General features: G+C 42.3%; 2 protein-coding genes across 2 annotated transcripts in view; one reads left to right on the plus strand and one right to left on the minus strand.

Moving 5' to 3' along the window:
• The window catches only part of mea1 (male-enhanced antigen 1), a 4,556-nt gene extending 1,802 nt beyond the window's left edge, over positions 1 to 2,754 (plus strand). Inside the window, exons 3-4 of the mRNA XM_062059361.1 lie at positions 1,072 to 1,180; positions 1,268 to 2,754. Coding sequence (XP_061915345.1) covers positions 1,072 to 1,180; positions 1,268 to 1,422 — 264 coding nt within the window. The 3' untranslated portion in view covers positions 1,423 to 2,754. The remainder of the gene's footprint in view (positions 1 to 1,071; positions 1,181 to 1,267) is intronic.
• On the minus strand, positions 2,698 to 26,640 carry ppp2r5d (protein phosphatase 2, regulatory subunit B', delta). Its single transcript, XM_062059358.1, has 17 exons — positions 26,481 to 26,640; positions 25,549 to 25,632; positions 25,301 to 25,463; positions 22,206 to 22,405; positions 19,212 to 19,322; positions 18,995 to 19,087; positions 18,177 to 18,307; positions 18,041 to 18,100; positions 17,861 to 17,969; positions 13,016 to 13,069; positions 12,781 to 12,951; positions 12,583 to 12,710; positions 9,901 to 10,002; positions 9,756 to 9,828; positions 6,069 to 6,116; positions 5,735 to 5,827; positions 2,698 to 3,346 (listed from the first exon to the last, which is right to left on the minus strand). Exons 1-17 carry the CDS (start codon positions 26,505 to 26,507, stop codon positions 3,209 to 3,211), a joined length of 1,785 nt encoding a protein of 594 aa, XP_061915342.1. The 5' UTR covers positions 26,508 to 26,640; the 3' UTR covers positions 2,698 to 3,208.
• Positions 26,641 to 27,305: the final 665 nt, after the last annotated feature.

The following is a 27,305-nucleotide window of genomic DNA, read 5'->3' on the forward strand; positions in this document are numbered from 1 at the left end:
GTAGGGGGGTGTGAGAGGCAATAGCGTATTAACATCTTTAGTGTTGGAAACAACTATCTCGAAACACACAGATAAACAAATAATCATTAACTTCAGGGTGTGGGTGGTGTAAAAAAAAATCTGGCCAATGTGGGGGTGTGAGAGGCAATAGTGTGTTAGCATCCTTAGTGTTGGTAAAGAACTATCTGGAAACACAGATACAAAAATAATCATTAACATCGGGGGGGAGGGGCATGCAAAAAATTCTTGCCCCTGTAGGGGGGCGTGAGAGGCAATAGCGTGTTAGCATCTTTAGTGTTGGTAAACAACTATCTGGAAACACACAGATACAAAAATAATCATTAACTTCGGGGGGAGGGGCATAAAAATAATTCTGGCCCCTGTAGGGGGGTGTGAGAGGCTATAGCGTATTAGCATCTTTAGTGTTGGTAAACAACTATCTTGAAACACAGATTAAAAAAAAAAAAAAAACTCTGGGGGACGGGGGGACGGGGGGGGGAGCGTGAGAGGCAATAGCGTGTTAGCATCTTCAGTGTTGGTAAATAACTATTTTGAAACACAGATAAAAAAACTATCATTAAAGTAGGGGGGCGTAAAATAATTCTGGCCCCTGGGGGGGGGGCGTGGGAGGCAAAAGTGTTTTAGCATCTTTAGTGTTTTTTAAAGAATTATCTTAAAACACAGATTAAAAAAATAATCATTAACTTCGAAGGGGGGGTTGAAAAAATTCTGACCCCTGTGGGTGGCGTAAAAAGATGTCCAGGGAAAGGGGGCGTGAGAGGCAGTAGCATATTTAGTGTTGGTAAATAGTTATTGTAAAACACACGGATAAAAAAAAAACCATTAACTTTAGGTGTGAGTGGTGAAAATCTTTAGTGATGGTAAAGAACTATCTTGAAACACACAGATAAAAGAATCAACTTTGGGGGGTGTAAAAAAAATTGTGGCCCCTGTGGGGCGCGTGAGAGGCAATAGCATATTAGCATATTTATTGTTTGTAAAAAAAAACTATCTTGAAAAACACAGATTTAAAAAAAATTATATTAACTTTTTTTTCTTCCTTACCTGCAGGTGATGGGCCTTCACCTCCCTGAAGCCCCGCCCCCCGACAGCGATGAGGAGGAGGACCCGGTAGGGGCGGCGGCAGAGAGAAGCAACGCCTCCATTCCAATGGACGAAGGTATGAGACCTCCACCAGGTCGACTAGAACGCTTCGACGTCTCGCAACTTTGTCGCCGCTAACGTCTTGACGCCACTTCCTGCACAGCTCACGTGGAGCTGGTGAAGAGCGCCATGGCGACGGTGGCGCTGCCGTCGCTGGCCGTCCCGCCGTGGGCCCAGGAGATCTCTGACGACCAGTGGCGGGACGTCGTGCAGCGCACCCTGCAGAGCCGCCAGCGTACGCGCTTCAACAACACCTGAGTGGACCCGAGTCGGCGTCAGGACGGCAATGTTACCAAAGCACATTTGTGAGGATGGATTTCTCTGACAAAATGTCAAATCATTCCTCAAATGTCACCTTTTGTGAAAGTCTTAAAGCGGGGTGTCCTATCTTTTTGACCTGGGGGCCGCATTGGGCTAAAACCTTTTTACGGGGGCCGAAAGCAAGTAAAGTCAAATTATATATACACATATGTATTTAGCCCCTACATATGTGTATATATTTATAAATATGTATATTAAAGTGCAGTTGTGTCCAAACTACGGCCTGCAAATTGACATAAGTTCATCAAAGCGTGGCGGAGTGCTTTCTAATTCATCTAAAATACCAGGTGGCTATTGATTGCTACTTATTTGCTGCCATCTTGTGGTAAATACAAGTAAATTGGATCAATGACACTTGAAAGAAGTTAGGAATAAAAGAACAGCATTATATGACCCATTCCAAACAACCTTCCCTAGTCATGGTGCAAAAAAAAAAAAGCAACTAACACAAACTGTTCACCGAACTTTGTGGATATTAGAGAAAATGTCCAAAAACCGTAAAAACATTCACACCAATTTAAATCATTGCAAGGCGTGATGGGAAAAATGCAAAACACTCTCTCCACACTTATCCACATTTGGCACATTTTAGCTGATTGATAAAACTTTAGGGAGGTGGTCACGGAATTTAACAAAGTAGGAGTCCATTTACTTTACTAGTTACTCTGCTTTTGGGCACCCTGTTATAATGGATATACAATTAATATTTGTGAAATTTCGACTTGTACCTTGTTTACTTCTGTGACGACCACCTTTTAAAGTTTTGTAATCAAGCAGCTAAAATGTGCCAAACATGGATAAGTGTGGAGTGTTTAGCATTTTTCCCATCATGCATTGCAGTGGATGTCAATTGATTTTTTTTTTGTAATATCCACAACGTTCAGTGAGCATCTGGTGTTGTGTGTTGACTTTTTGTGCACTATGAGTGGAAAAGGTTGCGTGTGACCATGTGTGTCGACTTTTTGTGCACTACGAGTGGAAAAGGTAGTTTGGATTGGGTCATAACTAAAAATGCTGTGCTGTGTACACTTCAATGTTCATGGTCATTCAACTGAATTACTCCCTTTGGCCACAAGATGGCAGTCCAGTTTTCCTTTTAACCTCGTGACGTACGGCGGGCCGTAGTGCGGACGCCCCTGTCTCAGTGTATTTGTATCGTTGTGTGTGAGACGTTCAGCATCGGGTGATTTGCAGGTGAGGGTTTTGTTTCGACTTTGATGGCGATTAGCGACAATAAATAAAGAAGACGGTTTCTTTCTCCTGGACAAACGTGTGTACAATATTCTGGATGTTTTTATTGGAGCTGCGGCGGCGAAAAAAAACCAGATTCGGAACCTCCGCTGTTTGTGTTCCAAGGATCTGACGTGGAGGTCATGTGACACCTAGTGGACGACTTGACAGCCGGTTGTAGTAAGAGCGCACGGCCACAAGGGGGTGTGCTGAGACCGCCCCCTGGTGGGGTGAGGTTGAAAAAACAAGTGATCCTGGTCCCGGCGACTTGAAACGATGTCACGTGACTACACGGACGCACATGAAGTCGACTCCAGCCAGAGACGGCTGCAAGTGGGCGTGGCCTACCATCCTCGCACGTATCGTAGCTTGCCGAGTGGCTCCGCCACAAGGGGGGCGGAGCTTAGCGGCTTGGCGCTCGAGTCGACTTCCTCCGCGACGACCTTAACGCCGGGAAGCTGGCGGCGGCGGCGTCTCGGACCGCCTCCCTCAGTCAGAGCGCCTCCTGATTGGCTGTCAGGTACTCCTCGGCCCTCTTGTGCGCCTCCAGAGCTTTGATGGTGTAAACGTCCTGTGGAAGCTCCGACTTCCTCCTCATCACCACCTTGTCCTTCTTGGCGTCTTTCACAACCTGACCACAAACACATCATGTCATCACGCCGCTCACAGGCGGACATTTTGTGTGTCCTGATCCAAAATTGATATTGGTCTGGTATCAGAAAAAATTATATCACGTGCGATACAAGCAGTCCTGCAACCGGTTTACTTGTGTGTGATATCACGTGCGATACAAGCAGCCCTGCAGCCTGTTTCCTTGTGTGTGATATCACGTGCGATACATCAGCCCTGCAGCCTGTTTACTTGTGTGTGATATCACGTGCGATACAAGCAGCCCTGCAGCATGTTTACTTGTGTGTGATATCATGTGCGATACAAGCAGTCCTTCAGGGTGTTTACTTGTGAAAAGCTAGACAGCCAGTTAACATCTAAATGTCCTCAAATATGCACAAATGTATTTTATTTGACTCAAGTCATTTACAAAAGGCTACAAGGAGCTAGCAGCTACGCAACAGCTAAGCACACGATAGCACACACGCTAGACATACGTAATAATTATTGAAGAATAAAACAGCACATTTGTCAATACAAACAAGCATCAAATAATTATAGTTACATATGCTCCAGCACCCCCCGCGACCCCAAAAGAGACAAGCAGTAGAAAATGGATGGATTACTTACACATACAAAGTCTCCAAAGCAGAAGTGTATTAAAAAGTATCCAGTAACAAACGTGTCCGCATCATTCAACTTACTGCATCATGAGCTTAACTTCATGAATTTTTGAGACCACTCCGTGTGGCCAAAACAACTATTCCCACTCCACTTCAACTGAAAGACAGCGTAAGTCCCATTCCAGACGGTTAATAATAAATAGTTAGTTTCTCATAGCTAACATTGTTCTTTTCTAACATTCCACACTACTTAGTCCTGCACTTCCCAAGTGCAGGAGTAATACACTAAAAAACTCCTTTGTCCCACACGCCATTAGACTGGGGATGCAAAACAATAACAGTGCAATACTTTTTCATAACATGGTCACTACTGCCTAGTTTCTCTTGTTATATTCTTATTTTACTGTTATATTTTTAATGTCATTGTTGCTTTTTATTTTTATTCTATTGTAATATTTTTCTATTTTGTTTCCATTTATACCCCCATTATTTACTTTTTAAATTCGATCTCAATTTTGTACACTGCTGCTGGAATTTGAATTTTCCTGAGGGAACTCTCCTGAAGGAATCAAAGTACTATCTATCTATCTACTAAATAATACATTTTGTGGTGATATCGGATCCGAATCAGTATTGCCAACGCTCAAGGCTAAAAAATCGACAAGTTAAACAGTTTTATCAGGACACCTTTGTTTTCATTGGCTCCTTGCACTGCCAAAACATAAAATTTTATAAATGATAATGATAAATGGGTTATACTTGTATAGCGCTTTTCTACCTTCAAGGTACTCAAAGCGCTTTGACAGTATTTCCACATTTACCCATTCACACACACATTCACACACTGATGGCGGGAGCTGCCATGCAAGGCGCTAACCAGCAGCCATCAGAGGCAAAGGGTGAAGTGTCTTGCCCAAGGACACAACGGACGTAACTAGGAAGGTAGAAGGTGGGGGGGAAAAAAATTAAATTTTATATATATATATATATATATATATATATATATATATATATATATATATATATATATATATATATATATATATATATATATATACATATATGTATATATGTATATATATATATATACACTACCGTTCAAAAGTTTGGGGTCACATTGAAATGTCCTTATTTTTGAAGGAAAAGCACTGTACTTTTCAATGAAGATAACTTTAAACTAGTCTTAACTTTAAAGAAATACACTCTATACATTGCTAATGTGGTAAATGACTATTCTAGCAGCAAATGTCTGGTTTTTGGTGCAACATCTACATAGGCGTATAGAGGCCCATTTCCAGAAACTATCACTCCAGTGTTCTAATGGTACAATGTGTTTGCTCATTGGCTCAAAAGGCTAATTGATGATTAGAAAACCCTTGTGCAATCATGTTCACACATCTGAAAACAGTTTAGCTCGTTACAGAAGCTACAAAACTGACCTTCCTTTGAGCAGATTGAGTTTCTGGAGCATCACATTTGTGGGGTCAATTAAACGCTCAAAATGGCCAGAAAAAGAGAACTTTCATCTGAAACTCGACAGTCTATTCTTGTTCTTAGAAATGAAGGCTATTCCACAAAATTGTTTGGGTGACCCCAAACTTTTGAACGGTAGTGTATGTGCATCTATATACATATATGTGTGTGTATATATATATATATATAGACATAAATATATGTGCATCTGTATACATATATATATACACACATACACTATGTATACACATTTATACATACACACATATATATATATATATATATATTAATATACAGTATATATTTATTTTTACCAGTACTGCTTGGCTCTCCACAGTCTTCTTTAACAGTTGAATGTCCTCCAGTGTTGGAACGTCTGCCTCCACACTTGCTGAGCACGACGCCAGCTATACACACATCAGAACATGAAGTATAACAACATGTTACGCATCCGCTGTGTCTCGATTGGCGCACCTGCGTACTGACACATAGTATTAGAAGCAGCAACCCATAGGGGCGGCAAAGAAGCAGGTAAACATTGCATCATTTCTACATGGCACCGTCAAAATGTAGACAGTGAACTTATTACTAAGTGCAGTGACGCAGGTATGCCACTGGAGACACAAGCAACCACTCAAAAGAACTGACCGCTTCCTGTGGGAGGAGTCCGGGTCGCAGAGGGAGGAGTTTATTGCTCTGCGAAGGAACACAAACACAAGATGAGTTGTGTTTTGATCTCGCTGCAAGATGGACAAAAGGATGTGTGAAGAGCGACCATTTTTCTTGTGGTGGTTAGTCAGTCCCTGCTGTCTCAAGTTGCGCCTGACAAAGTGTTAATACAGTAAGTATTGTACCTATTACAAACGTGCATCTTAGTTGTAGTTTTCATTAACACATTTGAAGGTGTCAAAATCCCTAATGCTAATGAGTAGCATGCCAGGCACAGAAACATGGCACCGTGGAATTTTACGTGAATCGGTGCCAAAAAAGTACCGTATTCAGTACCCATCCCTACTTCTTCGTAGATAATAAATTGTTCATCTTCAATTCTAGTCACACTCGCTTTATTCAGACAGCTTCAGTATAAAATAATCTGGTAGGATCCGAACAATTGGTGCCGTGACCCGGATTATTTGGCCATCTTGCAGCAAGATGGAGCCTATCTGATTTTGGGTGAGCGGCGGTGTACCACCCATTACTGGCTAAAAGTCACGGTAGCTGGGCGTGACTCCACGCGCTACCGGGCCCCAAAACATAGCAGTCGGAGTTTATGTGAATCACTGCCCGGTAGAACCGGCTGGATTTAGTCACCACCAAAAAAGCACCGGATTAGATACCCATCCTTAGTCCTTTGTATAGAATAAATTGTTCATCTTCGGTTTTAGTCACCTCGCTTTATAATAAAATATCCTGGTAGTATCCGAACAACTGGTGCCGTGACACGGATTACTTGGTTGTTTTACAGCGAGATGGAGCCTATCTGACTTTGGGTGAGCGGCGGTTTACCACCCATTACTGGCTAAAAGTCACGGCAGCTGGGCGTGACTCCACTTCCTTCCCAGACACCAAAACATAGCACTGTCAGAATTTACGTGATTCGGTGCCCGGTAGAACCGGCTGGATTTAGTCGCCACCAAAAAAGTACCGGATTAGGTACCCATTCTTACTTCTTCGTAGAGAATAAATTGTTCATCTTCGATTTTAGTCACCTCGCTTTATTCAGACTGCTTTAGAATAAAATTATCTGGTACGATCCAAACAACTGGTGCCGTGACCCGGATTACTTGGCTATCTTGCAGCGAGATGGAGCCTATCTGACTTTGGGTGAGCGGTGGTTTACCACCCATTACTCGCTAAAAGTCACGGCAGCTTGGCGTGACTCCACTTCCTTCCCAGACACCAAAACATAACACTGTCAGAGTTTACGTGATTCGGTGCCCGGTAGAACCGGCTGGATTTAGTCGCCACCAAAAAAGTACCGGATTAGGTACCCATTCTTACTTCTTTGTAGAGAATAAATTGTTCATCTTCGATTTTAGTCACCTCGCTTTATTCAGACTGCTTTAGAATAAAATTATCTGGTACGATCCAAACAACTGGTGCCGTGACCCGGATTACTTGGCTATCTTGCAGCGAGATGGAGCCTATCTGACTTTGGGTGAGCGGCGGTGAATCACCCATTACTCGCTAAAAGTCACGGCAGTTTGGCGTGTCTCTACGCGCTACCGAGGCACCAAAACATAGCACCGTCAGAGTTTACTTGAATCGGTGCCCGGTAGAACCAGCTGGAATTAGTTGCTGCCAAAAAAGTACCGGATTAGGTACCCATCCTTACTCCTTTGTATAGAATAAATTGTTTATCTTCGATTTTAGTCACCTTGCTTTATAATAAAATATCCTGGTAGGATTCGAACAACTGATGCCGTGACACGGATTACTTGGTTGTCTTGCAGCGAGATGGAGCCTATCTGACTTTGGGTGAGCGGCGGTTTACCACCCATTACTGGCTAAAAGTCACGGCAGCTTGGCGTGACTCCACTTCCTTCCCAGACACCAAAACATAGCACTGTCAGAGTTTACGTGATTCGGTGCCCGGTAGAACCGGCTGGATTTAGTCGCCACCAAAAAAGTACCGGATTAGGTACCCATTCTTACTTCTACGTAGAGAATAAATTGTTCATCTTCGATTTTAGTCACCTCGCTTTATTCAGACTGCTTTAGAATAAAATTATCTGGTACGATCCAAACAACTGGTGCCGTGACCCGGATTACTTGGCTATCTTGCAGCGAGATGGAGCCTATCTGACTGTGGGTGAGCGGCGGTGAATCACCCATTACTCGCTAAAAGTCACGGCAGCTTGGCGTGTCTCTACGCGCTACCGAGGCACCAAAACATAGCACCGTCAGAGTTTACGTGAATCGGTGCCCGGTAGAACCAGCTGGAATTAGTTGCTGCCAAAAAAGTACCGGATTAGGGACCCATCCTTACTCCTTTGTATAGAATAAATTGTTTATCTTCGATTTTAGTCACCTTGCTTTATAATAAAATATCCTGGTAGGATCCGAACAACTGATGCCGTGACACGGATTACTTGGTTGTCTTGCAGCGAGATGGAGCCTATCTGACTTTGGGTGAGCGGCGGTTTACCACCCATTACTGGCTAAAAGTCACGGCAGCTTGGCGTGACTCCACTTCCTTCCCAGACACCAAAACATAGCACTGTCAGAGTTTACGTGATTCGGTGCCCGGTACAACCGGCTGGATTTAGTCGCCACCAAAAAAGTACCGGATTAGGTACCCATTCTTACTTCTTCGTAGAGAATAAATTGTTCATCTTCGATTTTAGTCACCTCTCTTTATTCAGACTGCTTTAGAATAAAATTATCTGGTACGATCCAAACAACTGGTGCCGTGACCCGGATTACTTGGCTATCTTGCAGCGAGATGGAGCCTATCTGACTTTGGGTGAGCGGCGGTGAATCACCCATTACTCGCTAAAAGTCACGGCAGCTTGGCGTGACTCCACTTCCTTCCCAGACACCAAAACATAGCACTGTCAGAATTTACGTGATTCGGTGCCCGGTAGAACCGGCTGGATTTAGTCGCCACCAAAAAAAGTACCGGATTAGGTACCCATTCTTACTTCTTCGTAGAGAATAAATTGTTCATCTTCAATTTTAGTCACCTCGCTTTATTCAGACTGCTTTAGAATAAAATTATCTGGTACGATCCAAACAACTGGTGCCGTGACCCGGATTCTTTGACTGTCTTGCAGCGAAATGGAGCCTATCTGACTTTGGGTGAGCAAGTCACTGCAGCTCAGCGTGACTCCATGCGCTACTGAGGCACCAAAACATAGCACTGTCAGAGTTTACGTGATTTGGTGCCCGGTAGAACTGGCTGGAATTAGTCGCCGCCAAAATAGTACCGGATTAGGTACCCATTCTTACTTCTTCGTAGAGAACAAATTGTTCATCTTCGATTTTAGTCACCTCGCTTTATTCAGTTTCAGTATAAAAGAATCTGGGAGGATCCAAACAACTGGTGCCGTGACCCGGATTGTTTGGCTGTCTTGCACCAAGGTGGAGCCTATAATACTTTAGACGAGGTTCCAGGTTGAAAGTCACTTGGAGGACACGTATAAACAAACGAGCATTCACACAATTTAGTGTGCAATTATCTTAACAGTCATGTTTTTAAAATGTGGGAGGAAGTCGCAGCACCATGAAAAATACCGCTCAAACCCTCGATCTCCCGACTGTGAGGCCAACAAGTTACCCACGAGTCCACCGTGCATGCAGGAACATGACACAAACACACACAGGCCAGGTCACCTGAGGGTTGTGTCTCGCCAGATCTTCCAGTTTCAACCAGACTTCTTCTCTCTCCTTCACCTTGTGTTTTTCCCTAAACACACGGGGAAATAAAAGCGGTCACGTCGGTGAGACGTTGAAGTTGTGTGTCGTCGTGTCGTCTCACTTGTGTTTGTCGCTCTTGTACTGTTGAGTGCAGTCGTCAAAAAGCTTCTGGTTCATCTCCATGAAAAGTTTGAGAGCGTTGTAGATGAGGCCGTGGATGGTCCTGACACACACACACACACACACACACACACGCACACACACACACACACACACACACACACACACACACACACACACACACACACACACACACACACACACACACACACACACACACACACACACACACACACACACACACACACAAGACACACACAGACACACACACACACACACACACACACACACACACACACACACACACAGACACAGGTAAGCATGTAATTGATGTCAATAAAACAATGTGTTCGATAAAACAATGTTTTTTTTCTTCTTGGTGGGAAGAAAATGGAAGTATAGAAGCAAGGTTGGTTGCGTGAACAAAGGCACTCGCTCTCTGGTAACCGAGCAACGCAGGAAGTGATCACTGATCAGTGGGAGTGACAAGCTAACAGCCAATCAGGTGACAGTATCAATTATCACGTTTGGTTGATTCTGGAGTTTTTGAATTGTTGCATTGGGACTAGAGATGTCCGATAATGGCTTTTTTGCCGATATCCGATATTCCCCAACTCTTAGTTACCGATTTCGATATCAACCGATACCGATATATACAGTCGTGGAATTAACACATTATTATGCCTAATTTTGTTGTGATGCCCCGCTGGATGCATTAAACAATGTAACAAGGTTTTCCAAAATAAATCAACTCAAGTTATGGACAAAAAATGCCAACATGGCACTGCCATATTTATTATTGAAGTCAAAAAGTGCATTATTTTTTTAACATGCCTCAAAACAGGAGCTTGGAATTTGGGACATGCTCTCCCTGAGAGAGCATGAGGAGGTTGAGGTGGGCGGGATTGGGTGGGGTGGGGTTGAGTTGGGGGGAGGGGAGGGGGTAGCAGGAGGTGTATATTGTAGCGTCCCGGAAGAGTTAGTGCTGCAAGGGGTTCTGGGTATTTGTTCTGTTGTGTTTATGTTATGTTACGGTGTGGATGTTCTCCCGAAATGTGTTTGTCATTCTTGTTTGGTGTGGGTTTACAGTGTGGCGCATATTTGTTACAGTGTTAAAGTTATTTATACGGCCACCCTCGGTGTGACCTGTATGGCTGTTGACCAAGAATGCCTTGCATTCAATTGTGTGTGTGAAAAACCGTAGATATTATGTGATTGGGGCCGGCACGCCCCAAATATTGTTGTCTGGTTGGAAATCGGGAGAAATTCAGGAGAATGGTTGCCCCGGGAGATTTTCAGGAGGGGCACTGAAATTCGGGAGTCTCCCGGGAAAATCGGGAGGGTTGGCAAGTATGACTGGGAGACGCAACTGCTCTGTACTTCTCCCTACGTCCGTGTACCCCTCCATACAGCGGCGTTTTAAAAAGTCGTAACTTTTACTTTTTGAAATCGATACCGATAATTTCCGATATTACATTTTAAAGCATTTATCGGCCGATTATATCGGCAGTCCAATATTATCGGACATCTTTAATTGGGACCATAGTCAGACCAACGTGGTCTGTAAATGACACAAGGCACTCCTCCCCACCAAGACCACTAATTAGAGCTGGACTAATAAAATGATATCAATATATATCGTGATAGACACATCATCGATATCAATATAAGATGCGTTCAGTAAAAAAATCGATACATATTTATATTTTTTGGTCGGAAGCGAGGTTCGTTGCATAAAGTCATTCGCGCTCTGGGAACCCAGCAAACAGGAAGTATCAGGTTGCGCCGTCTTTCTGTCTCGCTGTGGATTCTCTGCATGGAGTGCGAGGAGAACTTGTGACATCTTGATAGATCAAGTCAATAACAGAAACTTGTCTTTAGTTTTGTTGGCGTTAATGCAGACGTGTGGCAACATCCTGACACTTCCAGTGTGTCCGTTTAATGAGTAGCTTGTCAAACTACTCTGTGTAGTCTTCAATAGCTTATCACACCACTGCCATCTAGTGTCTCAAATCTGCAACTACCTTAAAATCTACTTCAAATATATTGTTACCTCAGCTCATCCTACCTGGCTACCAGACAACCTCTCCGCTGATAAATAGCAGCCTTGGTAAGTTGGAAATTGGATCACTGTATTTATTGGCAGGCTTAAAAAGGACATAAAAAAATAGTTAACATCGATCAATATAAAAAATTTATATTGTGATACAGTTTTCAGTCATATCGCCCAGCCCTACCGCTAATAGCACACCACCTTAGCCACGCTCACCCTTTAGAGCACAGCCATAACTTCTGGCCACTAAAGAAAATAGTTCTTCTCAGGTTTCTCTATGTATACATTTTCACACTTTGCACTATTTTCTTACACTTCATTAAGTATTTGTTACATATTCCCAATTTTTAAGAGATTATTTTTAAATGTTCAATGTGATTTTAATATTTTGTTGACATTGAGTGTTTTCCATGCTTGTGTTGACATTTCTTTTTGCCTTGATAGCTGAATGATTATAATCAGAGGAAGTTACATTTACAATAATATGTATTTTTCTGCTGCTCCACAGGTCATTAAAAATACTAATAACCGATATAAAACACTGATATCGTGATACAGTTTTCAGCCGTATCGCCCGGCTCTACTATCATCTTAGTTGATGCAGACTTTGTGTAAACGTGTGTGTGTTACTTGTTCCAGTGGCTCTTGGAGTTCTTGTAGAGCGCAGGAAACATGATGGGAAGAATGTTGGCGGCGTTGTCGCTGATCAGGCTCATGATGTACTCGTTGTTCCAGTAGTAGAGCGCACGCTCCGCCACCTGCACAAGGTGTGACGTCACCACGGTGATGACTTTCGGGGAGGAGGATCGCTGCAACGTTGTGCAATACCTGGAAGTGGGGGCTGGACACACACTTGGCCAGTTGTCTGAAGAGCGGCTCCTGGACCTTGATGAACTCGGCCGGTTCGATGACGTCCAGGATCTCCTCCAGCTCGTTGAGGAACATCACCTCCTTGGGACTGTGAGTCTTGGGCCAGAACTTCAGCAGCCCCATGATCACCTGCAGAGGGCAGAGGTTAGAGGGCACGCTCCCCGTACGGTTTCTATGGTAACAGTGGACTCACTGGTTCTGTCAGGCTGCTGTCCTTCTCCAGGAACTGGACCACGCAGTACGCCAGCTGCGACACAAACACACACATCACCGAGTGACCTCGCCACTGGCCGCCATTTGCTTTTCCCCAAACATGAAGTAACTTAAGCGGGGTACACCAAAGACAACCGGGATGTTTTTGTTCCTCTTTCCGACCCGATTATCTCTTCTAAGATTGTCTTGTGGTCGGAGGTGTGTTAAGAGTGTCTTTGTCCAAATAATGTTGAATATTAAACCAATCTGTCTGTGGGGGAACACTGACGCCTCGAAGGCATTTCTCCGTGAATTGTGCAGGAACTAGCAACAAAATGCATTGTAGCCACCTTTTTTAGAACATGGGTGCCCAAAGCTATTTTATTGGCCTGACGTTCATTCTACAAATATTATTTTTAAAAATTAAAAATTAAAAAACATATAAAAGTGGAATAAAAGAGCACACAGGTGAAATGTAACAAGGAAGAGTTGCAATGTTATAATAAAATTATAATAATAATAATATAAAATAATAAATACGTACAATCGACGGATAGATCTGAAGTTGATCTGGAGATTTTAGGGTAAAAAAAAGTAAAAAGTAAAGAAAACAAATCATTTCTGATTTATTTTTAACACTTAAGAATGTGGCCCTTCTGAATTCCTAAGAATTTTAGTGGGATTTAAAAAAAAAAAAAATTGTCATTGCTCAAAAACATACTTGCCAACCTTGAGACCTCCAATATCGGGAGGTGGGGGGTTGGGGCGTGGCTAAGGGCGTGGTTAAGAGGAGAGTATATTTACAGCTAGAATTCACCAAATCAAGTATTTCATATATATATATATAATATATATATATATATATGTATGAAATACTTGACTTTCAGTGAATTCTAGCTATATATATATTTTTATTTTATTTTTTATTTTATTATACATATACATAAAAGACATACTTGAATTTCAGTGTTCTGCAGGCTATCCAGTAGGTGGCAGTATTGTCCTGTTTAAGAGTGTCACAACATTGCTGTTTACGGCAGACGAACTGCTTTACGGTAGACTAAACGTGACTGCTGTTGTGTGTTGTTACCGCGCTGGGAGGACGTTAATGAAACTGCCTAACAATAAACCCACATAAGAAACCAAGAACTCTCTCTCCTTGTTGTGCACTCTACTCTCTAAAAGCCGTAGATGTTATGACGTCATTGGGCAGGCAAGCTGCTGGGAAAGCGGACGTGAGAACGGCTGTCCCCACTCAGGTCCGCATTGAGCTGGAGGGGGCGTGGCCTCCAGCTCCGGCTGAATACCGGGAGTTTGTCGGGAGAAAATCTCTGCCGGGAGGTTGTCGGGAGAGGCACTGAATACCGGGATTCTCCCGCTAAAAACGGGAGGGTTGGCAAGTATGCTCAAAAATAACTATGAAAAAAAAAAACATTACAAAATAATAATAACAACGTATCATCGACGGATAGATCTGAAGTTGATCTAAAGATTTGAGGGTAGAAAGAGAAAAAGTAAAAAAATAATAATGTGTGATTTATTTTACCACTTAAGAGTGTGGTGGCCCTTCTGGAACTATAGTGAGATGTTTTTATTATTTTTTTAAACTCTCATTGTTAAAAAATAAAAATGAAAAAAAAAAAAAAAAAGCATTATAAAATAATAAAAGCGTATCATTGACAGATTGATCTGAAGTTGATCTGGAGATTTGAGGGTAAACAAAATCAAAAGTAAAAAATAAATAAAAATAATAACATGTGATTTATTTTCAAAACTTAAGAGTGTGGCCCTTTTGGATCCCTAAGAATTTTAGTGGGATTTTTCTTTAAAACTGTCATGGCTCAAAAATAATAACGAAAAAAAAAAACATTATAAATTAATAAAAACATATAATCGACGGATAGATCTGAAGTTGATCTGGAGAAATGAGTGTAAAAAAAAAAAAAGTAAAAAAATATAAATAATGTGTGATTTAGTTTTAACACTTAAGAGTGTGGCCCTTTTGGATCTCCAAGAATTTTAGCGGGATTTTTCTTTAAAACTGTCGTTGCTCAAAAATAATAATGAAAAAAAGCTAAACATTATAAAATAATAAAAGCGTATAATTGACAGATTGATCTGAAGTTGATCTGGAGATTTGAGAGTAAAAAAAGTAAAAAATTAAATAAATAATAACATGTGATTTATTTTCAAAATTTAAGAGTGTGGCCCTTTTGGATCCCTAAGAATTTTAGTGGGATTATTCTTTAAAACGGTCATGGCTCAAAAATAATAACGAAAAAAAAAAACCATTATGAATTAATAAAAACATATAATCGACGGATAGATCTGAAGTTGATCTGGAGAAATGAGTGTAAAAAAAAAAAGTAAAAAAATAATAATGTGTGATTTAGTTTTAACACTAAGAGTGTGGCCCTTTTGGATCCCTAAAAATTTTAGCGGGATTTTTCTTTAAAACTGTCATTGCTCAAAAATAATAATGAAAAAAAGCAAAACATTATAAAATAATAAAAACATATAATCGACGGATAAATCTGAAGTTGATCTGGAGATTTGAGGGTAGAAAAAGTAAAAAGTAAAAAGTATAAAAATAAAATAAATAATAATAATGTGTGATTTATTTTCAACACTTAAGAAGGTGGACATTTTGGATCCTTAAGAATTTTAGTGGGATTTCAAAATAAAAACGTCGTTGCTCAAAAATACTAATGATTTAAAATCAATGTTGTTATGAATTATTGACCTATTTAAGGCTCCAATTACTTCCCATCAAACATTCCATTTTGAAATGTTGGGGAAAAATACTCCATATTTTTTGTTTGCCATAAAAAAATAAGTTTTTGGGACAAAAAAGGCATAAAACAACAAACAAAAAAAAACATGAAAAAAATAATAAAAACTTATAATCGACAGATAGATCTGAAGTTGATCTACAGACTTTTTGAGGGTTGTAAGTTAAAAAATAAAAAAAGTTTGGTCCTTTTGAATCGCCAAATAATTTACTGGGATTGCTCAAAAAATACTGATGAATTTTGATAAATTATGTTATGAACTATTGACCTATTTAAGGCTCCAGTTACTTCACATCAAATATTCCACTTTGAACATTTTTTTTGGGGAAAATATTACATATTTTTCATCTTTTTACCATAACAAACAAGGTTTTAACAAAAAGGGCATAAACATTTTTTTTTAAGTGATATCAACACATAGACCTGTACTTAATCTAAATATTTAGGCTTTAATTTAAAAAAATTATATATAAAACATTTTTTATGAACAAGACCCTTATGGGTCCCCGGGACCAAACTTGAAGGGAGCCCTAAAATAAAGGTTGAAGAAAGAAATGAAAAAATCTAAATGGTTTGATTTTTCATTTCAAAGTTTGGACACCCCTGATCTCGTTTTGCCAGTGTTCACGTTGTCTCCAGGAGTGAACCTAAATAGTGTTAATACTGTAAGTATTGTACTTATTACGCAACAGCTGTTTGATTGTAACGTGCATCTTTGTTGTAGTTTTCATCAAAAATCGAGTCATTTAAAGGACATAAAAAAGAGAAACTACAACAAAGTATCGATCCGATACCAATCTTGGTATCAATACTATCAGTATTTTATCGATACGCCTCATGTTTGTTGACGCAAGATTTCAAGCTTGGAGGACTAGAGTCTGGCTTTGGAAGGTCAAGTGTGCTGTGCAGTGTTTGTAGAATTACTTCTAAAAAGTAACTATAGTTACTCTTTAGAATTACTTCTAAAAAGTAACTATAGTTACTCGTTACTTTGCCAAATGATTATTTGAATTTCTAACAGAATTATTATTTAATAAATGTAATGAATTACTTGGGAAAGTAATAATTGTATTACTCTAAATTAAAAAACCTTTCGATATCTGGCATACGCAGTTAAGATGTTTCATGAGAGCAGAGTGTGTGCGCCTTTAAAAGGCGGTGCCCTTTGTGGCCCCTAAACACAGCAGCATTAGCTCAGCTGTGTGTGGTAGCTTAGCAGAACACTGGCAGCGACGGCAGATCTCCTGAAGCTTTTCACTGGACTGAATGTGCTTCCATGGCTGTAGTCTCCTTGTCCACAAACCATTGTAGGTTTACAAGATTGTCCCTTCAATCACTGATTTGTTGTTCATTATTCCCTTGAAGTAGTAGTGTGTACACTATGTGTGTGTGTGTACTAGCAGCACACGTGTTGTTTGCTGTGTGATGTTGCCTTTTAGGGCTTGTTGCTTTCATGAGTAAAAAATTACTTCCTGCATTGAACTTCTGTGCTTCTGACGCTGTATTGTTGACAAACAACCACAGTAAAAGTAATTAAATGATAAATTGGTTATACTTGTATAGCGCTTTTCTACCTTCAAGGTACTCAAAGCGCTTTGACAGTATTTCCACATTTTACCCATTCACACACACATTCACACACTGATGGCGGGAGCTGCCATGCAAGGCGCTAACCAGCAGCCATCAGAGGCAAAGGGTGAAGTGTCTTGCCCAAGGACACAACGGACGTGACTAGGAAGGTAGAAGGTGGGAATTGAACCCCAGTAACCAGCAACACTCCGATTGCTGGCACAGCCACTCTACCAACTTCGCCACGCCGTCCCGTCGTTAGATTACTTATTACTAGTAAAAGTAGTTTGATTACTTGTTACTAGTAAAAGTAATGCCGTTATTCTGCGCACAGGTGTTGTGTTGACATTTTCATAACACAACACAACACAGACACACAAGGAGCTTAAAACTGCTCAGTGCCTAAATTGGTACCCTAGTTTGGGGTCTACAGTATTCACATGTAAACCAGTCTAGGATGGAAAGTGATTTTGAGTTGACCTCACCTGTGGGTGGTAGACGCTGAGGGACTTGACCTTATGAAGCGGCACCAGGACTCGGATCAGAAACATCTTGTGTTCTTCTTTGAGCGGCAGAGCAAAACCGTTGATGATACTAAAACAGAGGTGGCACGGGTCAAAGGTCGTGCTGGTGTCGGGTCAAAGTGCGCCTGTGCGGTGTCGTACCTCCCCAGGATCTCCAGCAGCTCAGCGATGCCGTTGTGATGCTCGGTCTCGTAGATGAACCTGACCCAGAAACAAGTTTGTTACGCCAGCGACAGATCGGCGGCTTCGGTATTGGTTCGGTTCTGAAGCTTCTGACCTGTAGAAGATGTTGTTGATCTGGCGACGGATGTACGCGCGCAGGCCAAGGAACTTGCCGTAGATCCGGTGCAGGATGGTCTTCAAGAAGTCTCTTTCACGAGGGTCCTCGCTGTCAAACAGCTCCAGCAGCTTCAAAGAGTCACAGTCAGAGTAGTTGTCAGACCTCAGAGTCCAAGTCAGATGTCAGAGTCCAAGTCGGATGTCAGAGTCCCATTTGGAACTCAGAGTCCGGGTCGGACGTCAGAGTCCCAGTCGGACCTCAGAGTCCCAGTCGGACCTCAGAGTCCCAGTCGGACGTCAGAGTCCAAGTCGGTTGTCAGAGTCCAAGTCAGCCTCAGGGTCCTGGTCGGACCTCAGAATCTCGGTCGGACCTCAGAGTCCAAGTCAGATGTCAGAGTCCAAGTCAGATGGCAGAGTCCAAGTCGGACCTCAGAATCCCAGTCGGACCTCAGAATCCCAGTCGGACCTCAGAGTCCCAGTCGGGCCTCAGAGTCTAAGTCGGATGTAAGAACAACATTCGGACCACAGACTCCCAAGTTGGATGTAAGAACAACATTCGGACCACAGAGTCCAAGTCGGATGTAAGAACAACATTCGGACCACAGAGTCCAAGTTGGATGTAAGAACAACATTCGGACCACAGAGTCCAAGTCGGATGTAAGAACAACATTCGGACCACAGAGTCCAAGTCGGATGTAAGAACAACATTCGGACCACAGAGTCCAAGTCGGATGTCAGAGTCCAAGTCGGATGTCAGATTCCAAGCCAGTCCAGCAGTCTCAGTTGGACCTTCAGAGTTCAACATTCAGATCTTACCGACATAACAAAGTTTTGGTCCATGTATTTCTTGGCGATGTTGGGTTGGAAGTCTGGAGACTCCAGCAGGCGAAGGAAGAATTCATAAACCAGCTGAATACATAAAAACCCAAAGAAGGTCAAGTATCAGCGACACAAGAAAACAGGACTTCAACGTGGACCAGAATTGCAGGATCGGTTTCCTGAGGACCCCAAACGTGTCCGGGTGGGAACTGACCTGCAGATGTGGCCAGGCGGCCTCCAGTGTCGGCTCGTCCTCCTCGGGGTCGAACTCGGCTCCTGTCGGGTTGGAGGACGGAGGAAGAGTCCGGAACAAGTTGATGGAAAACTGTGGCAAAGTTGGCTCTTGTTACGTACTGTCAACATACTACGTACACATGTACTTTTGCACCTAAATACTACATACACATGTACTTTTGTACCTAAATACTAGGTACACATGTACTTTTGTATAAATACTACATAAACTTGTACTTTAGTACCTAAATACTAAGTACACATGTACTTTTGTACCTAAATACTACGTACACATGTACTTTTTTACCTAAATACTACATAAACTTGTACTTTAGTACCTAAATACTAAGTACACATGTACTTTTGTACCTAAATACTACATAAACATTTCCAAAATTCTCGAAAAAACTGTTGCACAGCAGCTAAATGAACACTTAGTGACTAACAATCTCTGTGAACCTTTTCAATCCGGTTTCAGGGCAAATCACTCTACGGAGACAGCCCTCGCAAAAATGACTAATGATCTATTGCTAACGATGGATTCTGATGCGTCATCTATGTTGCTGCTTCTTGATCTTAGCGCCGCTTTCGATACCGTCGATCATAATATTTTATTAGAGCGTATCAAAACACGTATTGGTATGTCAGACTTAGCCTTGTCTTGGTTTAACTCTTATCTTACTGACAGGATGCAGTGCGTCTCCCATAACAATGTGACCTCGGACTATGTCAAGGTAACGTGCGGAGTTCCCCAGGGTTCGGTTCTTGGCCCTGCACTCTTTAGTATTTACATGCTGCCGCTGGGTGACATCATACGCAAGTACGGTGTTAGCTTTCACTGTTATGCTGATGACACTCAACTCTACATGCCCCTAAAGCTGACCAACACGCCGGACTGTAGTCAGCTGGAGGCGTGTCTTAATGAAATTAAACAATGGATGTCCGCTAACTTTTTGCAACTCAACGCTAAGAAAACGGAAATGCTGATTATCGGTCCTGCTAGACACCAACATCTATTTAATAATACCACCTTAACATTTGACAACCAAACAATTAAACAAGGAGACTCGGTAAAGAATCTGGGTATTATCTTCGACCCAATTCTCTCGTTTGAGTCACACATTAAGAGTGTTACTAAAACGGCCTTCTTTCATCTCCGTAATATCGCTAAAATTCGTTCCATCTTGTCCACTAGCGACGCTGAGATCATTATTCATGCGTTCGTTACGTCTCGTCTCGATTACTGTAACGTATTATTTTCGGGCCTCCCTATGTCTAGCATTAAAAGATTACAGTTGGTACAAAATGCGGCTGCAAGGCTTTTGACAAAAACAAGAAAGTTTGATCATATTACGCCTATACTGGCTCACTTGCACTGGCTTCCTGTGCACTTAAGATGCGACTTTAAGGTTTTACTACTTACGTATAAAATATTACACGGTTTAGCTCCAGCCTATCTCGCCGATTGTATTGTACCATATGTCCCGACAAGAAATCTGCGTTCAAAGAACTCCGGCTTATTAGTGATTCCCAGAGCCAAAAAAAAGTCTGCGGGCTATAGAGCGTTTTCTATTCGGGCTCCAGTACTCTGGAATGCCCTCCCGGTAACAGTTAGAGATGCTACCTCAGTAGAAGCATTTAAGTCCCATCTTAAAACTCATTTGTATAATCTAGCCTTTAAATAGACCCCCCCTTTTTTAGACCAGTTGATCTGCCGTTTCTTTTCTTCTCTCCTCTTCTCCCCTGTCCCTTGCGAGGGGGAGTCGCATAGGTCCGGTGGCCATGGATGAAGTGCTGGCTGTCCAGAGCCGGGACCCCGGGTGGACCACTAGCCTGTGCATCGGTTGGGGACATCTCTGCGCTGCTGACCCGTCTCCGCTCGGGATGGTTTCCTGTTGGCCCCGCTGTGGACTGGACTCCCGCTGATGTGTTGGATCCACTGTGGACTGGACTTTCACAATGTTATGTCAGACCCACTCGACATCCGTTGCTTTCGGTCTCCCCTAGAGGGGGGGGGTTACCCACATATGCGGTCCTCTCCAAGGTTTCTCATAGTCATTCACCGACGTCCCACTGGGGTGAGTTTTTCCTTGCCCGTATGTGGGCTCTGTACCGAGGATGTCGTTGTGGCTTGTACAGCCCTTTGAGACACTTGTGATTTAGGGCTATATAAATAAACATTGATTGATTGATTGATAAACTTGTACTTTAGTACCTAAATACTAAGTACACATGTACTTTTGTACCTAAATACTACGTACACATGTACTTTTTTACCTAAATACTACATAAACTTGTACTTTAGTACCTAAATACTAAGTACATATGTACTTTTGTACCTAAATACTACATACACATGTACTTTTTTACCTAAATACTACATAAACATGTACTTTTTTACCTAAATACTACATACATATGGACTTTTGTACCTAAATACTACGTACACATGTACTTTTTTACCTAAATACTACATACACATGTACTTTTGTACCTAAATACTACATACACATGTACTTTTGTACCTAAATACTATGTACACATGGACTTTTGTATAAATACTAAGTACACTTGTACCTAAATACTACGTACACATGGACTTTTGCACCTAAATACTACGTACACATGGACTTTTGTATAAATACTACGTACACATGTACCTAAATACTACGTACACATGTACTTTGGTACCGCATGTGTTTAAATACTATGTACACATATACTTTTGTACCTAAATACTACATACACATTTACTTTTGTACCTCATGTGTTTAAGTACTAAGTACACATTTACTTTTGTACCTAAATACTACGTACACATGTACTTTTGTACCTCATGTGTTTAAATACTACGTACACATGTACTTTTGTACCTCATGTGTTTAAGTACTAAGTACACATGTACTTTTGTACAGGTATAAAGATAGTTTGGGTTTTCCTTATTGCATGGTTATATCGTGATAGGTGTGATCACCATGACAACGGCCTCGGGGTAGATGGATTCGCTGAGCACGTCCGTGTTGTGCGTGATGTAGTCCACCATCTCCAGGAGTCCTGCTCGCTTGACTTCTTTAAACTTCAGGTCGCTCAGCGGGTCGCTCACAAAGTCAAAGAGCACGCAGCACTGCTGCAACTTCTGCAGGAAGAGATCCTCTCGATCCATCGCTGGAGCGTCTGGTCGATAGGAGGAGGAAGAGGAGGAAACCAGGAGGAAGAGGAAGAAGTCAAGAAGAAGTGGAAGATGAAGAGGAGGAAGTCAGGAGGAAGCGGAGGATGAAGAGAAGGATGAAAAGGAAGGAAGCAGAAGAGGGAGCGGAGGAGGAAGAGAAAAGCAGCAGAAGAAGAGGAGGAAGAAGAGAAAGAAGCGGAAGAAGCAAAAGAGGAAGCAGAAGGCGAGGGGGAAGGAAAAGAAACAGCAGAGGAAGAAGAGGAAGTGGATGCAGAAGAGGAAACGGATGAGGGGGAAAAGCAAAGGAAAAAGCGGAGAAAAAAGCAGAGGAAAAGAAGAAGAAGAGGAGGAAGAGGAAGAACAGAAAGAAAAAAAGAGAGGCGAAGGAAGAAGAGTAGAACAAGTAAAAGAGGAAGAAAAAAGAAGCAGAAGAAGAAAAATAATCAGAAGAAGAAGGAGCAGAGGATGCAGAAGAAGCAGAAGAAGAAAAAGACAAAAAAGAAGCAGAAGAGGAAAAGGAAGAAGCAAGGAGGCAGAAAAAAAGAAGAGGAAAGAGGATGAAGAAGGAAAAGAAAAAGAAGAAGGAAAACCGGAAGATGAAGAAAAAAGAAAAAGAGGAAGAAAAAGAAGAAGCAGCAGAAGAAGGAGGATGAAAATGAAAAAGAGGGAAGAAAAAGAAAAGGAAGAGAAAGACGAAAAAGAAGAACAAGGAGATGAGGAAGAAAAAGAAGACGAGGAGGAAGAAAAATACGAAAATTAAAGAGGAAAAACAAGAGAATGAATAAAAATAATAGGAAGGAGAAGACAAAGAAGAAAAAGAGGAAGAAGAACAGAAGGAGAAGAAAAAGAAAAAGAAGATGGAGAAGAAGCAGAAGATTAAAAAGCACGGGAAAAAGATGGAGAAGAAAATGATAAAGGAGAAGAGAAGAAGAAGAAGATGATGATGGAGGAGGAGAAAAAGAAGGAGAAGAAGAAGTAGAAGAAGATGAAGGAGGAGAAGAAGAAGAAGATGAAGGAGGAGAAGAAGTAGAAGAAGAAGGAGGAGAAAAAGAAGTAGAAGAAAATGAAGGGGGAGAAGAAGAAGAAGGAGGAGAAGATGGAAGAGAAGAAGAAGATGAAGGAGAAGAAGAACAAGAAGATGGAGAAGGAGAATGAGAAGGAAAAGAAGAAGAAGAAGAAAGCTTAGATGTAGTGCTTGAATGATGTTAGAAGATGATCAAAGAACACTAAACTAACTAAAGTCCACATCAGTCCTCACTTCAATAACTCTAAACATGTTTACACTTAGTCTACACTTGTCTTGATGGACCAGGTTTAGGACCAGCTTTAGTACCTTTCAGAGCACAATCTGCCTGGACCAGGTTTAGGACCAGCATTAGTACCTTTCAGAGCACAATATGCCAGGATCAGGCTTAGGTCCAGTTTTAGGACCGCGTTTAATCCCTTTCCAGAGCAGAATCTGGCTGGACCAGGTTTAGGACCAGGTTTAGTACATTTCAGAGCACAATCTGCCTGGACCGGGTTTAGGACCAGGTTTAGGTCCAGTTTAAGGACCGGGTTTAGTACCTTTCAGAGCAAAATCTGCCTGTACCGGGTTCAGGACCAGGTTTGGGTCCAGTTTTAGGAACTGTTTAGTACCTCTCAGAGAACAATCTGCCTGAACCGGGTTTAGGACCAGGTTTAGGTCCAGTTTTAGAGCCATCTTTAGTACCTTTCAGAGCACAATCTGCCTGGACCAGCTTTAGGGCCACCTTTAGGATCTTTCAGAGCACAATCTGCCTGGACCAGGTTAAGGACCAGCTTGAGGGCCATCTTTAGTACCTTTCAGAGCACAATCTGCCTGTATCAGGTTTGGGACAAGGTTTAGGACCAGCTTTAGTACCTTTCAGAGCACAATCTGCCTGGTCCGGGTTTAGGTTCAGTTTAAGGACCGGGTTTAGTACCTTTCAGAGCAAAATCTGCCTGGACCAGGTTCAGGACCAGGGTTAGGTCCAGTTTTAGGACCATCTTTAGTACTTTTCAGAGCACAATCTGCCTGGACCAGCATTAGGACCAGGTTTAGGGCCACCTTTAGGACCTTTCAGAGCACAATCTGCCTGGACCAGGTTAAGGACCAGCTTGAGGACCATCTTTAGTACCTTTCAGAGCACAATCTGCCTGGACTAGGTTTTGGACCAGGTTTCAGAGCACAATCTGTCTGGACCGGGTTTAGGACCAGATTTAGGTCGAGTTTAAGGACTGGGATTAGTACCTTTCAGAGCACAATCTGCCTGGAACGGGTTTAGGACCAGGTTTGGGATCAGGTTTCAGAGCACAATCTGCCTGGACCATGTTTAGGTTCAGTTTAAGGACCGGGTTTAGTACCTTTCAGAGCACAATCTGCCTAGACCGGGTTTAGGACCAGTTTTAGGTCCAGTTTTAGGACCATCTTGAGTACCTTTCAGAGCACAATCTGCCTGGACCAGCTTTAGGACCAGGTTTAGGGCCATCTTTAGGACCTTTCAGAGCACAATCTGCCTGGACCAGGTTAAGAACCAGCTTGAGAACCATCTTTAGTACCATTCAGAGCACAATCTGCCTGGACCAGGTTAAGAACCAGGTTTGGGACCAGGTTTAGGACCTTTCAAAGCACAATCTGCCTGGACCGGGTTTAGGATCAGGTTTAGGTCCAGTTTAAGGACCGGGTTTAGTACCTTTCAGAGCACAATCTGCCTGGACCAGGTTTAGGTCCAGGTTTGGCACCAGGGTTAGGACCAGCTTTAGTACCTTTCAAAGCACAATCTGCCTGGACCAGGTTTAGGTCCAGATTAAGGACCATCTCTAGTACCTTTCGGAGCAGAATCTGCCTGGACCGGGTTTAGGACCAGGTTAAGGTCCAGTTCCAGGACTGGGTTGAGTACCTTTGAGAGCAGGGAGCTTCTGCAGTTCTCGGTTCCTGCTGACACTGAAGCGAGACGAACTGTGACGACGCTCCTTCTTCACCACTTGAGGACCTCCACAATATTTGATCTTGTGCAGCTGAGTGGGAGGGGGCACGCTGCCGCCGGGACGCTTGTTGATACTCTGCCACAAACACACACACACACACACGGTTGTCTAAAGAGCAGAACACACGGTGGCGTGCACAGGCAGCAGGCACCCCACTCACCTCGTCAGCTTTGTCAGCGGAGACATCTTTGTTAGTGTTGACGTCCGCACTTTTTGGGCTGCTTTTGGCACATTTACTCACTTCCTGTTGGCAAACAAAATAAAAGTTCCTTCAAAGGACAGCGAGCTGTGAAAAAACTAGTCACGTCACTTCAGGGCTACCCTAAGTCCATGGTCGATGCACTGTGATAGTGTTTCTTCACCTGGCTCCTCTGTACTCTGCCATGCATTCAACTGTGTGTGTGTGTTTTTAAGTCTGTAAAGCACTTTGTGTTCATTTTAAATAAAGTGTGATTGATTGATGTACTAACTCATGCTCACCTCGTCATCTTTTTGCTTTTGCTCCATTCACCACTGCACTTTTGTTTATCAGCCTTGCACATATAACAAATTTAAGAACTTTTAGTTAATCGTTAATATTTGTTGTTTACATTGAAGGAGAGACCAGGGTCTGCCAAGTGAAATTCCTACTCCCACCTCATACTTTGGCCAATTAAGCGGATTCTTGATTTGAACATTTCTGCTCAGGTGTTTGATACTACTTCCCGCTCTGGCTGTGAGGAGAAGACTTTTAAAAAAGTGCAAGCTCAACCTTTAACAGACGTGGAGCATTAAACAATGTTGTTACGGTGGGAAGCTTGGCGTGACGTCACAGCACCAAATTACATCATCACTTCACCTGGCTTGCTAAAGGCTAACTTGTGCTGGTTCGCGTCAACCCGTAACTTGGTTCCGCGTTGCCGCGGACAGCGAATAGTCCCCATTCTGACCACTAATCCTCCAAATACTGAGTCATGTTTCGGCGGGTAGTTAGCTTAGCATAGCCCGAGCAGAGGAGCTAGCTAAAAGCGGCGAGCGACAATGTCGGTAAAATGACGACACAACCGCTACAATTAACGTTTCTCTCAGATATCCAAGCCTTAATCGGCTCACCTTCTCTTTCTTGCTTTTGTTCGGCATCTCGGTTATGGTGCAGGGTCTCTAACGGAGACTCTCGTGATGTTTTCCACGGGACTCTGACGCTGTCACTCGGTCAGCCTTGGCTCCCGGGTCCGGCCACCTGATTGGCTGCCGGCGAGCATTCTGCCTAGCGACCCGTGAAAGCTTTTTCCTGATTGGCCCGCGCGCTGTGACGAAGCCGAGGCAGGCCTTCTCCCAGCAACACACCTTCCAACCTGAAGATCCAGAGGAGAAACTGCAGCTCTTTGCCATCATTTCACCCTCCCACAAAATGACATCGGCATTTTTCAAAAGCATGACTCGGTGAATCGCAGCTAAAGCTGGTGGCAAGTAAAAAGGAATATGGAAGAAATGTTCAAGTTCATCCTTTCCATGCTTCAGATGACTGATGTTGGGAGTGTAATCGATTACAAAAGTGAAAATGTTACACAGTATTATTATTAGCTATATCCGACATGCCAGCAAATAAGTATTTATTTTTATGTACTGTATTCTAAGGCCGTGGCTAACAAACTTTTTCCACCAAATACCACAATAATGACCGACATTAAAATACAGTAGCATAGCAGGCCTAAGTATTCATTAAAACAAAGCAGAGGTTTTATTCAACAAGTATAATTAATATGTTTGGCCACTGTAAAATTACACACAGCTTGAAAAGTAACACTGTGTTTGACTATAGGTAAATATAACCATGTACTTAAATAACAAATCAAACAATTGCACATGCAAGTTAAATACACATTGTACTAAAATATAAAAATACAGTTTTTAAAGATTAAATGATTATGTACACAA

The sequence above is a fragment of the Entelurus aequoreus genome, linkage group LG09 (genome assembly GCF_033978785.1).
Source record: "Entelurus aequoreus isolate RoL-2023_Sb linkage group LG09, RoL_Eaeq_v1.1, whole genome shotgun sequence".
Taxonomy (NCBI): domain Eukaryota; kingdom Metazoa; phylum Chordata; class Actinopteri; order Syngnathiformes; family Syngnathidae; genus Entelurus; species Entelurus aequoreus.